The sequence below is a fragment of the Triticum aestivum genome, chromosome 3D (assembly GCF_018294505.1).
Source record: "Triticum aestivum cultivar Chinese Spring chromosome 3D, IWGSC CS RefSeq v2.1, whole genome shotgun sequence".
Taxonomy (NCBI): Eukaryota; Viridiplantae; Streptophyta; class Magnoliopsida; order Poales; family Poaceae; genus Triticum; species Triticum aestivum.
Window position 1 is genome coordinate 278,006,787 of NC_057802.1, and position 15,154 is coordinate 278,021,940.

Genomic DNA, 15,154 nt, shown 5'->3' on the forward strand with positions numbered 1-15,154 from the left:
GTTGTCATTGCATCATATAGGTTGCTCACTTAGTTGCATATCTAGACAACCTACTTTGATGCAAAGTTTAAATTGGTAAAGAAAAGCTAAAAATTGTTAGTTGCCTATTCACCCCCCCTCTAGTCAACTATATCGATCCTTTCAACCTTGAACTTGTCGAAAACCTTTGGCGATAAGTCGAGCTTTGTAGATAGTAACACTACCATCAGCGTCCGTCTTCCTCTTGAAGATCCATTTATTCTCAATGGCTCACTGATCATTGGGCAAGTCAATCAAAGTCCACACTTTGTTCTCGTACATGGATCCCATCTCAGATTTCATGGCCTCAAGCCATTTCGTGGAACCTGGGCTCATCATCGCTTCCTCATAGTTCGTAGGTTCGTCATGGTCAAGTAACATGACCTCCAGAACAGGATTACCGTACCACTCTGGTGCGGATCTCACTCTAGTTGACCTACGAGGTTCGGTAGTAACTTGATCTGAAGTTACATGATCATCATCATTAGCTTCCTCACTAATTGGTGTAGGAGTCACAAGAACAGATTTCTGTGATGAACTACTTTCCAATAAGGGAGCAGGTACAGTTACCTCATCAAGTTCTACTTTCCTCCCACTCATTTCTTTCGAGAGAAACTCCTTCTCTAGAAAGGATCCATTCTTAGCAACGAATGTCTTGCCTTCGGATATGTGATAGAAGGTGTACCCAACTGTCTCCTTTGGGTATCCTATGAAGACACATTTCTCCGATTTGGGTTTGAGCTTTATCAGGATGAAACTTTTTCACATAAGCATCGCCACCCCAAACTTTAAGAAACGACAACTTTGGTTTCTTGCCAAACCACAGTTCATATGGTGTCGTCTCAACGGATTTAGATGGTGCCCTATTTAACGTGAATGCAGTCGTCTCTAATGCATAACCCCAAAACGATAGTGGTAAATCGGTAAGAGACATCATAGATTGGACCATATCTAATAAAGTATGGTTACGATGTTCGGACACACCATTACGCTTTGGTGTTCCAGGTGGCGTGAGTTGCGAAACTATTCCGCATTGTTTCAAATGAAGACCAAACTCGTAACTCAAATATTCTCCTCCATGATCAGATCGTAGAAACTTTATTTTCTTGTTACGATGATTTTCCACTTCACTCTGAAATTATTTGAACTTTTCAAATGTTTCAGATTTATGTTTCATCAAGTAGATATACCCATATCTACTCAAATCATCTGTGAAGGTTAGCAAATAACGATACCCGCCGCGAGCCTCAACACTCATCAGACCGCATACATCAGTATGTATTATTTCCAATAAGTCAGTTGCTTGCTCCATTGTTCCGGAGAACGGAGTCTTAGTCATCTTGTCCATGAGGCATGGTTCGCAAGCATCAAGTGATTCATAATCAAGTGATTCCAAAAGCCCATCAACATGGATTTTCTTCATGCGCTTTACACCAATATGACCTAAACGGCAGTGCCACAAATAAGTTGCACTATCATTATTAACTTTGCATCTTTTGGTTTCAATATTATGAATATGTGTATCACTACGATCGAGATTCAATAAACCATTCACCTTGGGTGTATGACCATTGAAGGTTTTATTCATGTAAACAGAACAACAATTATTCTCTGACTTTAAATGAATAACCGTATTGCAATAAACATGATCAAATCATATTCATGCTTAACGCAAACACCAAATAACATTTATTTAGGTTCAACACTAATCCCGAAAGTATAGGGAGTGTACGATGATGATCATATCAATCTTGGAACCACTTCCAACACACACCGTCACTTCACCCTTGACTAGTCTATGTTCATTCTGCAACTCCCGTTTCGAGTTACTAATCTTAGCAACTGAACTAGTATCAAATACTGAGGGGTTGCTATAAACACTAGTAAAGTACACATCAATAACATGTATATCAAATATACCTTTGTTCATTATGCCATCCTTCTTATCCGCCAAGTATCTAGGGCAGTTCCACTTACAATGACCAGTCCCTTTACAGTAGAAGCACTTAGTCTCGGGCTTAGGTCCAGACTTGGGCTTCTTCACTTGAGCAGCAACTTTCTTGCCGTTCTTCTTGAAATTCCCCTTCTTCCCTTTGCCCTTTTTCTTGAAACTAGTGGTCTTGTCAACCATCAACACTTTATTCTTTTCTTGATTTCTACCTTCGCCGATTTTAGCATCACGAAGAGCTTGGGAATTGTTTTCGTCACCCCTTGCATATTATAGGTCATCACGAAGTTCTAGTAACTTGGTGATAGTGACTTGAGAACTTTTGTCAATTACTATCTTATCTGGAAGATTAACTCCCACTTGATTCAAGCAATTGTAGTACCCAGACAATCTGAGGATATGCTCACTAGCTGAGCTATTCTCCTCCATCTTGTAAGCAAAGTACTTGTCAAAGGTCTCATACCTTTCGACATGGGCATGAGTCTGAAATACTAATTTCAACTCCTGGAACATCTCATATGCTCCGTGGCGTTTCAGAAACGTCTTTGAAGCCCTGATTCTAAGCCGTAAATCATGGTGCACTAAACTATCAAGTAGTCATCATATCGAGCTTGCCAAACGTTCATAACGTCTGCATTTGCTCCTGCAATCGGTCTGTCACCTAGCGGTGCATCAAGGACATAATTCTTCTGTGCAGCAATGAGGATAATCCTCAGATCATGGATCCAATCCTCATCATTGCTACTAACTTCTTTCAACTTAGTTTTCTCTAGGAACATATCAAAACTAAAACAGGAGAGCTAAACGAGCTATTGATCCACAACATAGATATGCTAATACTACCAGGACTAAGTTCATGATAAATTAAAATTCAATTAATCATATTACTTAAGAACTCCCACTTAGATAGACATCCCTCTAATCATCTAAGTGATCACGTGATCCATATCAACTAAACCATGTCCGATCATCACGTGAGATGGAGTAGTTTTCAATGGTGAACATCACTATGTTGATCGTATCTACTATATGATTCACGCTCGACCTTTCGGTCTCAGTGTTCCGAGGCCATATCTGCATATGCTAGGCTCGTCAAGTTTAACCCGGGTATTTCTGCGTGTGCAAAACTGGCTTGCACCCGTTGTATGTTAATGTAGAACTTATCACACCCGATCATCACGTGGTGTCTCGGCACGACGAACTTTGGCAACGGTGCATACTCAGGGAGAACACTTGTACCTTGAAATTTAGTGAGAGATCATCTTATAATGCTACCGTCAATCAAAGCAGAATAAGATGCATAAAGGATAAACATCACATGCAATCAATATAAGTGATATGATATGGCCATCATCATCTTGTGCCTTTGATCTCCATCTCCAAAGCACCGTCATGATCACCATCGTCACCGGCTTGACACCTTGATCTCCATCAAAGCATCGTTGTCATCTCGCCAACTATTGCTACTACGACTATCGCTACCGCTTAGTGATAAAGTAAAGCAATTACAGGGCGATTGCATTGCATACAATAAAGCGACAACCATATGGCTCCTGCCAGTTGCCGATAACTCCGTTACAAAACATGATCATCTCATACAACAAAATATAGCATCATGCCTTGACCATATCACATCACAACATGCCCTGCAAAAACAAGTTAGACGTCCTCTATTTGTTGTTGCAAGTTTTACGTCGCTGCTACGGGCTGAGCAAGAACCGTTCTTACCTACGCATCAAAACCACAACAATATTTCGTCAAGTTAGTGTTGTTTTAACCTTCACAAGGACCGGGCGTAGCCACACTCGATTCAACTAAAGTTGGAGAAACTGACACCCGCCAGCCACATGTGTGCGAAGCACGTCGGTAGAACCAGTCTCGCGTAAGCGTACACGTAATGTCGGTCCGGGCCGCTTCATCCAACAATACCGCCGAATCAAAGTATGACATGCTGGTAAGCAGTATGACTAGTATCGCCCACAACTCACTTGTGTTCTACTCGTGCATATAACATCTACGCATAAACCTGGCTCGGATGCCACTGTTGGGGAACGTAGTAATTTCAAAAAATGTCTACGCACACGCAAGATCATGGTGATGCATAGCAACGAGAGGGGAGAGTGTCGTCCACGTACCCTCGTAGACTGTAAGCGGAAGCATTATGACAACGTGGTTGATGTAGTCGTACGTCTTCACGATTCGACCAATCCAAGTACCGAACGCACGACACCTCCGAGTTCAGCACACGTTCAGCTCGGTGACGTCCCACGAACTCACGATCCAGCAAAGCTTCGAGGGAGAGTTCCATCAGCACGACGGTGTGATGATGGTGATGATGATGCTACTGACGCAGGGCTTCGCCTAAGCACCGCTACGATACGACCGAGGTGGATTATGGTGGAGGGGGGCACCGCACACGGCTAAAAGATCAATGATCAACTTGTGTGTCTATGGGGTGCCCGCCTCCCCTGTATATAAAGGAGTGGAGGAGGGGGAGAGGCCGGCCCTCCTAGGCGCGCCCCAAGGGGAGTCCTACTCCCACCGGGAGTAGGACTCCAACCCTTCCAAGAGTTGGAGTAGGAGAGAGGGAAGGAGGAGAGAGGGGGAAGGAAAAGGGGGGCGCCGCCCCCTCCTTGTCCAATTCGGACTAGAGGGGGAGGGGGCGCGCGGCCTGCCCTAGCCGCCCCTCCTCTTCTCCACTAAGGCCCAAGAGGCCCATTACACTTCCCGGGGGGTTCCGGTAACCCCCCGGTACTCCGGTATTAGTCCGAACTTGCCCGGAACCTTTCCGAAGTCCAAACATAGTCGTCCAATATATCGATCTTTATGTCTCGACCATTTCGAGACTCCTCGTCATGTCCGTGATCATATCCGGGACTCCGAACTACCTTCGGTACATCAAAACACATAAACTCATAATACCGATCGTCACCGAACGTTAAGCGTGCGGACCCTACGGGTTCGAGAACTATGTAGACATGACCGAGACACGTCTCCGGTCAATAACCAATAGCGGAACCTGGATGCTCATATTGGCTCCTACATATTCTACGAAGATCTTTATCGGTCAAACCGCATAACAACATACGTTGTTCCCTTTGTCATCGGTATGTTACTTGCCCGAGATCCGATCGTCGGTATCTCAATACCTAGTTCAATCTCGTTACCGGTAAGTCTCTTTACTCGTTCCGTAATGCATCATCCCGCAACTAACTCATTAGTCACATTGCTTGCAAACTATGACAAACAAAAATGAAAATAAAATGCAACGCCACATCAGTTGCATTCAATGGGCGGAGCCAGGCCAGGCTGCCTGGGCGATGGCCTGGGTCGTGAGGTTGGGTTCCTTCGTTCACTGTAGCCATATTTACATTGTTTCGGTATTGTAGTCATTGTTTGGCCTGGGACTTGCCCCGGGCATGGTCCGATCCTAGCACCGCCACTGATTGCAGTCGTGTTGTACCCCTTGCAATTGTGTCGTATATATGCCATGTGCAATTACATGTCGAGTGTTGGACATGCAATTGACCGACATCCCATCCTAGTTGCAGACTTGCAGTTGCATCGTGGTTGCATGGTAGGCACACCATATACACATGTTACAACAAATGCAGTTGCGCCGACATGCAACTGGCCCGTGGTGGTTTTTTAAAATGGAAAGCAGAAAAACAACATTCCTTTGGTTGTGTGTGTGTGTTGTGTGTGGGGGGGGGGGGGGGGGGGTTGTCTTAATTGTTGTTTCTCATGGGAAAATGACAAAAAAAAAAGATGCAACGTCACCCCATTTGCCATTGCATTGTACCCCTTGCAGTTGTGTGGTAAATGTGTCATATAATTACATGTTCGAGTGGCAGACATTTAACTAGCTGACATCCCGCCTCAGTTGCTGTCTGCTTTTGCAGGCAACAAGCCAGCCCATAGGCCACACGAAAACAACAACGCAATCGCATTGGAAAAAGAAAGCACGAATCTTAAGAGGGCTTTCATCCAACGGTGGTACAGTTAGATGTGCAATAGCTAATTTTAGCAAATCTGTTTTTCTTTTGTTCTTCCAATCGAATAACATTAGAGTGTGTCCTACATTCCTGCTGCAAATGCATGCAATAAAATAAATGGTTCAGACACATAAACATCATCAACATCAACATGATGAACAAAACAACCCTTTTATTATCAAAACAAAGCTGGAAAGTTACATGGCTTATTTGCAGAGTTGTGGTTTGAGGCTAGGCAGCTGTAGTCTACACTTTACACTACAGCCGACGCACCTCAGGTCAAATAAGAAGATGAACATACTAAAGAACGGTGACACGAAACAGAACCAAAGAACCAACCATAAGAAACAAAATTGTGAGTATCTCTGATCTAGCTATAATAACTATATCTAAAACTGCTGTTATAGCTTCAATAGCAGCAGCCTTGTAATAGGTGCCGCGAGATGGCGACATGAAAAATCACTTGGCCTTGTGCTTGGGGAGAGTGAGAGACACTTCCGGTGTCTGAAAGCCCATGAACTGCTGCCTCCTGATTTCCGGGCTCGGGATCGGGAGCCGGCGGCCGGTGGGGGTAGGAAGGCCCATGTAGTGCAGCCGGGGAGACAGCCTGATCTTGGGGCTGGGCCGAGGTGACGGGATGGGCAGCCGATTCGCGCTCGGAGACGGCACCACTCTTGGTGACAGGTTGACATGCTCGAGAGCCATGCTCTGGAGATCAGCCGGGTAGTCGCGGACACAGCCGATCCGCGCGCCAGCAGCGGTTGCCCATTTGAAGGATGGGAGACTGGCCATCTTGGTCGCTGCTGCCTCGGTCTCCGCGTTGTCCTCGGCAACCATTTCCTTGATGATGTCCATCTCAGGCAGTTCAATTTGCGAGCTGTTGAGGGTCCCATCATGTTGCGCCTCGGTGGGCTTCTCGTCATGTTCTTCCATTTCAGTAGGCTCGTCTGAGGTCTTCTTGAACGATGGGTACTCGTCGTCGTCCACGGAACACCTCTGTAAATGAATTGCAAATGCTTATCAGATATGGTATCCCTGGTGGTTATTAAGACGATATAAGTATTAGTATGAGTGGTAAGTTACCTTGACGTTAGCTAGATCCACATTGTTCTCCTCCAAGAAACTGATGAACTCCCTGAAGTTCTCCTCTGTTGGGAGGTAGTGGCCGCTGTAAGGCCATATTGCCTTAAGAATGCCATCTTTGGCAACCAACCTACCGGCAGCGGTTGTCGCCGCCCCGGCCAGGAAACTTGAGTGCTGAAATTTACCCTTCTTCTTCTGCTCACAAGAGATCAATTTACAGTCAGGACTGATTCATCATGGCACAGAATGCACGACTGCTTAACTAGAGAGAAGAAAAGGATGGAACACTCCAAGTAGTACCTGCCCGATGTATAGTGATCTAGTTGTGCTCAGCACAAATATCCATTTGGAATCCTCGGTGGTTTCTACGAGAAGCCCGCTTCTCCTGTACATGAGCTTCCCTTGATCCACAATAACCTCATACCTTGCCCTCTCGTTCTGCGATTCAAGTAACATTCAAATCAGATCAATTAATCTCTTGGAAATTTGAACAAGCAAGATTCAACTTTGAGGTCTGTCTATCTTGAGACAGAAAAGAGGATGTCACTTACTGGTCCGAGGTACATAATCAATTGGGAATACAGCTTGCTTCTCGGACACTTTTGGTGATGCACGTCTTTCCCGGCTCCGATATCCAGCCTGAAAATACAAAACAAGGAACGCGCTGTCACGATCACTGCAAACCTCCCTGTAATTGCACCCCACCCTAGGATTAGGAACATGTTTCAGATGAGCAGGACCAAGTAAGGTAATTACCAGTAGAAGAAGGGCTCTGTGCTGGAACTCGCGGACCAGATGTCGTAGTAGAGGTGCAAATTGTGGCCGTAGCGATGGCGCGGGTCAATCTGAAGAATCACAAAGATTTTGACTTGAGTATAAAAACTTACTGTATGATTTTGTGGAAACCAAAGGAGAAGGCATGGAGGGAGAAGCTTACAGCTTCGAGCCAATGCTGCAGTGCCAGTTTCTGGGCCTTCTCGTCTTTGGAGAGCCCCTTGCCGACCTTGGCAATCCTCTTCCCAGCCCTTGACCAGCGGGAAGCAGCCGTCTCCTGCTTGGCCTCGTCAAAGAAGGAGATGGACTTGATGTTGAGTGATGCGGAATCGTAGGCCTTCCACCTGAATGAATAATTTCAACGTTGAAATTGTTTTGGTCAGGCACGATGTACTCCAATCAACATGCATGCAGATGCAGATGAAGATGCAGGGGAGTTACTTACCAGAGCTCCTCCACGACAATGGCGCAGTCCGCGAGGTTCCTCCGGGTCCGGTGGCCCTTGAAGAGCTTCTGGACCTTGGTGGCCGCGTCGTCCAGCTCGGCCTGAGGCCTTGGAGAGACGAAGTGCGCCTTGGACGGCGACTGCTGCTGCTTGCTTCCGGGGCTGTGGAGCAGGAGGGTCCCGGGGCGCGCGCCGTTGATGGACCGGGTCGCCGCCTCTGGCTCATCGGCGCCAACCTCCGCCTCCCAGTTCTTGAAGCTGAGCGACCTCTCGAGGAGGCCTCCGGCGCGCGCCATCCTCTTCTTTGGCGGGCCGGCGACGACCCTCGGCGACGGCGACCTCAGCGGCGCGGCGCAGGCATCCCTCGGGCTCTGCAGCTTCGGGGAGTGGAGAAAACTTGGTTCCGTGTTGAGCGGCCTCAGCGAGGACATCTCACCCCTTTTGTGGAGGAGACTTGTTGTCTCTGCAACCGCTGTGGCCCAGCCAGAGGGTCAACTTGATGTTTCTGCAAGGGCAAATCACAGAAGGAGATAAGCTCATCATGTCATGGGAAACAAATTGGTTTGGTAGGTGTTGGGCTATGAAAGCACAGCCGAGCTAAACATCATGACCCGCTCTTTTAACCGAAAGACTGAAGGAAGAAAATAACAAACATGCAGCTCTGTTTAACCATGACATGACAAGCTCCATGAAGAAGCATGGCCAAGTTCACGGAGAAGAAGAGCAACAATCAACTAGAACTAGAGCTAGAACTAGTAGATGGTGAACGTACGTACCAAGGATGGATGGGCGGGGCGCAGCAGATGAAGTGGAGCAGAGAGCGGGAAGGTGGAAGAAGCAGGGGAAGAGGCGATGGATGGGAGTTAAGGTTAGGGATTGCGCAGCTATATACTAGGAGTAGGAGGAGCGGCGTGGGGGCGGGGGACGGGGTTGCGGTTGCCGAGGGGAGCACAAGTCCAAGTTAGATGCAGAGGAGGACGGACGGAGGCGGAAGACCGGCTGTGGCTGACCGGTCGTCGCTGGCACGAGCGGAGACGAGACGAGACGAAGGATCCGCGTAGACGCGGCCGCGTGCGTGCCGGACTTCCCACGCTTAAAATTTTCCTTTCATTTCTTTTCTCTTGTTGTTGCTGTTGATGGCCGCGTTCAATAACTTGGAGGGAGGGAGTAAATGACCCCTACTGAGCGAATGACAGCGACAGTCCAAGAAAACAGCGTCTTCGGCTTCGTTTTCACGCGCTTCTGCTTCGGAATCCTTCTGGTTTTACCAGGACAGCGTTGCAGGTAAGGTACCCATCGTAACTAATTCCAGGCTGCTATCTACTGCCAACCTGCCAGCCATAGAGGCTGCTCTGCATTATGAGCACTGCTACACGGACGACACTAGGCCAGCCGAAACATGCACGACATGCCCATCGCACCATCCATTTGCTAGTCTAGACAGCAGCATGCGGTGGGATTAGCTGTCGTGCATGTATCGTTCAGCAAAACGTCGTCCGCGAAGTACTTCCGCTGCATTATTGAGACGCTAATTAATTTGCGTCGTACGATATCTCACTGGCTAACGACGTACGGCTGACTCCTCCTCCGTGTCGACATCCACGTGCTAGGGCTAGTGCTGTACATCGCTCAGGAATATATATATATATATACAAGAATACTACTCGCACGCTTCCCTGCGCCGCAACAGGACAATTGCACTACATTGTGATGAAGACAAGTACACTGTTTTCAAAAAACAAGCATAAGAGAGCAAATAAGTTGATCATGCATATTTTAAGTATAGGTACATAATACCAAAATAAAATGAGTTGGTCCTATACATAATTTACTGCTACACAATACCAAAAGCAAATGATTTTTCCATGTGAAGTACTAAAATAAAAAATGTGATCATAAACATGATAAATTTGCATGCAAACCAGATGTTTTTCTCTAATCTGAACCAGAGCACATTCATTACATTTTCGACATATTTCATCAAACAAAATGACCTGGCCTAAACCTAGTTTAAAACTATGGCCGCGCCCGCCCTTCAAGTCCTTGTTGTTCCTCTCCGGCGTTGGCTATATCCATGTCTAGCAAAGATTACACCCGTGAAGTGAAGGTGCAGTCGCCGACGAGGAAGAGTACGACAAGGGACATGACCAACCTACTTGGGACTCGAGGTCCTGCCGCCTCCCATGCACTCATCGTTGGAGTCCATGACATGTCCGTAGCTTGTGGACATGAGGTCGATGATGGACGTAGACGGTCCGACCTTGTCCATCGCGGCTGCTCTACATTATTCATATTCTAATTAATTTGCATCGTATCTCACTGGCTGACGACGTACAACTGACTCTCCCTCCATGTCGACATCCACCTGCTAGTGGTACATCCTTCGGTAATGTATATAAACATACTACTCCCACCGTATCAAAATATAAGACTTTTTCTTCTTCTAAATGTAGACCAAAATACGACTTATATTTTGGCATAGAGGGAGTAGAAGAGGATTTTGTGCTGAGACCTGTGACGCCCCCGATTCAATCGTGCACTAATCATACACCACTGGTGCGCGTCGGTCCTAAACAAACGGTTTTCAACCCCTTTCCGCGACGGCATTTGGAACCGTCGCCAAGTGAGTGTGGGCGATAGGGAGGTCCTTACCACACGACCCAGAAACCGTCGGGGATAGGGCCCCTACAGTACTCCTACTCGTTTCTACTCGCATTGCCATCACAGTCGGTATTCTGTGGTGCTACGTTTACGATGCGCGGCCCATCACAAACGGTTCACTATTATAGAACGTGTATGATGCGCGACCCATCACAAACGGTTCACCGTTAAGAAGATTAGCTAATCGTCGTACGAGTGTCAGACAGGATCACGAAACGTCAGACCGTTGTAACATCGTCGTACACGACAACTATCGCACACGCTATTCTGTGGTGCAACATTTACGATGCATACTTCATCAGAAACAGTTCATGGTTGCGAATCGTGTACGATAAGGCAACTAACACAAACGTTTAGTTTCCCTGCACCGTTTGTGATATTGTCTGACATCGCACACGCTTTGCAAACGTCAACTGTGTGCATGCTTGCACACGTTTCCTCTCTGTGAACTGTCTCGGATTATGGTGCATATCACAAACGTTTGTGTTTTACCAACCGTGTGTGCCATAACAACCTGGAGAGCGTAATTTCACCGTAATTTAATTGCTTCTTTTCCAAATTATATCGGATTTGGATTTGAATTTGAATTTGAATGTATGCTACAACTTTATTCATATCCATCATGTTCAAACAACCAAAGCATTATTTGATTCATAGGTACATATGTTCAAGAATTACATAAGAACCAAATAAAGAATGGTGAACCACAGTTGTATGCTTGTACTATTAAAGACGGTAAAGAAAGAGACGAAATATATTCTGGTTGCTGAACAAGGTGAAGCGGAATGCCCATATTGTGCCCTCCTCCATGCAGAAGGCACGCACGACTCTAGTCCAACCCCTTGTGATGGCCGACCGCCCATCCTTCACGGTCTTCATGAAAACATCTAGATAATCATCGTGTTCTGGTAGAAATACTTTAACCTTTGCATGCCCACCAATCATGCAGTTTGAGAGGTAATCTTGAGTAAACTGCTTTGGCAACCACTACAAAGAAAAAAGATTCAGACATTGTCATCTAACACAACTCATTATGTGCAGTAAAAAGAAGGCTGCAGAGTTCTTACTTACCATCCTGCAGTTTGCTGTTGTCTTGGATAAAGTGTAAACAAATAGTTTAATTGCCATCTTTGGACCCATTTTACTAACAATCTTTATCAGCTTCCTCACTTGATGCTGGTTCATCGATATCTCATTGCCCCATACGCAGAAAGGATCGAAACGTGGATCTTTACCAATGACATATGTACCTAAAAGCACCAAGTTAATATTAGAAGCTAAACAGCAATTGCACAATGATGTAGTACAACACTCTTTCATAATATGTCTATATACATCCGTATGTGGTAGTCCATTTGAAATCTCTAAAAAGACAAATATTTAGGAACGGAGGGAGTATCTTATAACATCCAATATACTCACATATTAGATGAATTAACATCTTATATTATGGGCCGGAAGGAGTTTAGTTCATTCTTATAAATTATCGGCTGATTAACTGCTGCCGTATCCATGGGTTACAGTTAGTTTGAGCTAGTTCGGGCTCAAATAGCCCTAAAGTATATCTAAACATGAGGGCTAGTTTGAGATAGTTGCATCTATAACTCACCCAAAAAAACTATCCAACCCAAGAGGTGCTAATTGGAGCTAGTTCTCCCAGTGCATTTATTGTCAATCTAACCCTGCCATCCAAACAACTCTTTTGATGGAGTTAGTTTAGGGTTAGTAATGAGCTAGAAACTAACTTTAACCTCTAGCTAAGTTCAGTATCCAAACAGGGCTGTGTTGTTGCTGTTGCTGCTGTTGCTCCTCTACGTATATCTAGACATCATTAGAACATTAATGTAACACTCTTCCTTGTTGCTACGTAGCCTAGGATTGCATATTTAGACATTAAGTACAGTGCATGTTGCTATGTAGCCTCAGATATATTACGTATGGCCCTAGTTAACCTAACGAAAAATGGGTTGCTGATATATTCAGTTAAAAGTCCGATTCACCGATTAGTCCCTTATCAGCCGCCGGCCTAAATGGTACCACCTACCGATATCCTGAACAGTGAGCAGATATAAGCCATGGGATGAAACTAACCTCGATGGAAAACATCAGTCATTCCCAAAATTGTCCTGTGTAGGTACATCAAGAAGCATGTTAAGCACAACAGGCTAAACATCAACTAAAATTATACATGGCAAACAAAATAATCTCCAAAAGATAGCTTCAGTGTGCAGGTTTAAGCACGCTAGTAAAGCAAATCAAGTGGAAAGGTGTGCTAACTGCAACAGGCCTAACATTTAACAACAAGCAAACACAGTCATTCAAACTGGTATTGTGCCGGCCTAAGTACACTGGTTATGGTTAAATAAAAATGGAAAGCGTGTTAACTACAAGATGCAGCAACCAAATGTAGTCATTCATAGTGGTATTGTTTAAACTGGTACTGATGAAATTGAACTGCACAGTTCATACTTGCACATATAGAACATCACGTTGTGAATAACTGGAATAAACAAGGCATACTACGAACAACCAAAGATAGCATTTGAAACTGTACATATGCTAACTACAAACAACCGAACAATCAAAAAACTTTAAAAGAGGCATATGCTAGCTATAACAGGCTTAACAACAAGCAAATATATGCATTCCTATTGGTATGTTTAAAACTGGATTGATGAAATGTACTGCACAGTAAATAATTGCACATATAGAGCATCACATTGTGAACAACTGAAATAAACAAATCATGGGTTTCCTCACTTGTCATAGATGGGCTCGTTCTCGTGGGAAGAGCATGGACCCTGGATGCGCTCCATGTTATCGCAGATGGGCTCCTTCCCCTTGGAAGAGCACGACTGTAGGGTGCCCTCCCTGATGTCGCAGACGGGGGCTTTCCCCTTGGAAGAGCAGATGGGCTCTTTCCCCTTGGAAGAGTCGGAGAGGGTGCCCTCCTCGTGGTCGCCATCGATGAGGTCTGACTTGGAAGCTTTGGATCCCAAGCCAGCGTCGCAGAACGTGTCCTTCAGAAATGACAAAAGGGGGCTCGATGGCGATGTAGAATGGAAAATTGTTGACAGCGAGCCAGAGGAGATCAGCGGCGGGGCCCTGGATGAGATCGAAGGCGGTTGAACCCGAGGGGTTGGGGGTGGGGCACTTAACCTGTGACACAGCCCGCCTCAGGGCGTCACTGTCGATGACCACGATGTCGTAGCCAGCGGATGAGACATACCCGCAGACTCTAGCCCGCTGCTTGAGTGCCTTCCGCCAGTAATGGTCGTCAGCTTCCTCAGCGATGTCGGGTGAAGAGACCGCTATACACCTCTTTTGGGCCAGTCGCTCCTCGAGCTCCACGGGAAGCGTAGCCGGGCTTAGGCTGCGATGCTCTGGAGTGGGGGATGGGGATCTGTGGGAAAGGGGTCGTTTGGCAGGCGTCATCTAAGAAACTCAGGGCGGCCTGGGTATGAGATCGGTGGGTAAGCTGCACGGGCAAATCGGCAGATGTTGACAATGGAGGCCTTGCGGCGGCGGGGACCTTGCTAGGGTTTCGAGCGAGGGAGGGTGTGTGTGTGTGCGCGCGCGCGCACGCCCGAGGAGGTTTTGGTGGGTGTGTGTGTGTGTGTGGAGGGGGGTGTTTGAGGAAATGATGCGGGTACTGAAAATTTTACTACGCGGGAGTGAAATGCCGGGCTATTGAAAATTTTGATGATAGTGCATCGCACATGGTCCGGAGATAACAACCGTGTGTTATGAAACAGAAAAACCCTCGAGGCGGGCAGATATTTTCTAGGGATGAAGGCAGGATTGGGAACAAGAAACATCGCACACGGTATGGAGATAACAACCGTGTGTTATGAAACAGAAAAACCCTCGAGGCGGGCAGATATTTTCTAGGGATGCAGGCGGGATTGGGAACAAGAAACATCATACACGGTCCGGAGATAACAACCGTGTGTTATGAAACAGAAAAACCCTCGAGGCGGGCAGATATTTTTGAGAGGGGGAGCCTCGTGGAGCCCAATGTACTGTGCGGATGTGTGCGTGATAGGTGCACCAGTGTGCCACACGGTTAGTTTGAGTGAACCGTGTCTGTTGCGTCATCCGACTTGTCTAATGTTCATAAATTTGGCGAAAAATGACGCGGGAGAGGGTCAGAACACGAACACACTTGCATGTGGAAAAAATTTATGTATCAAAAGGGTGGTTTGATTTTCAAATACCAAACGCAACTTC

The 15,154-nt window shown here is 46.2% G+C and overlaps 1 protein-coding gene across 1 annotated transcript; it reads right to left on the minus strand.

Moving 5' to 3' along the window:
- Positions 1 to 6,116: 6,116 nt before the first annotated feature.
- LOC123078415 (IQ domain-containing protein IQM1) lies at positions 6,117 to 9,312 on the minus strand. Its single transcript, XM_044500917.1, has 8 exons — positions 9,040 to 9,312; positions 8,264 to 8,768; positions 7,982 to 8,162; positions 7,801 to 7,889; positions 7,596 to 7,683; positions 7,345 to 7,482; positions 7,045 to 7,239; positions 6,117 to 6,957 (listed from the first exon to the last, which is right to left on the minus strand). Exons 2-8 carry the CDS (start codon positions 8,692 to 8,694, stop codon positions 6,421 to 6,423), a joined length of 1,659 nt encoding a protein of 552 aa, XP_044356852.1. The 5' UTR covers positions 8,695 to 8,768; positions 9,040 to 9,312; the 3' UTR covers positions 6,117 to 6,420.
- Positions 9,313 to 15,154: the final 5,842 nt, after the last annotated feature.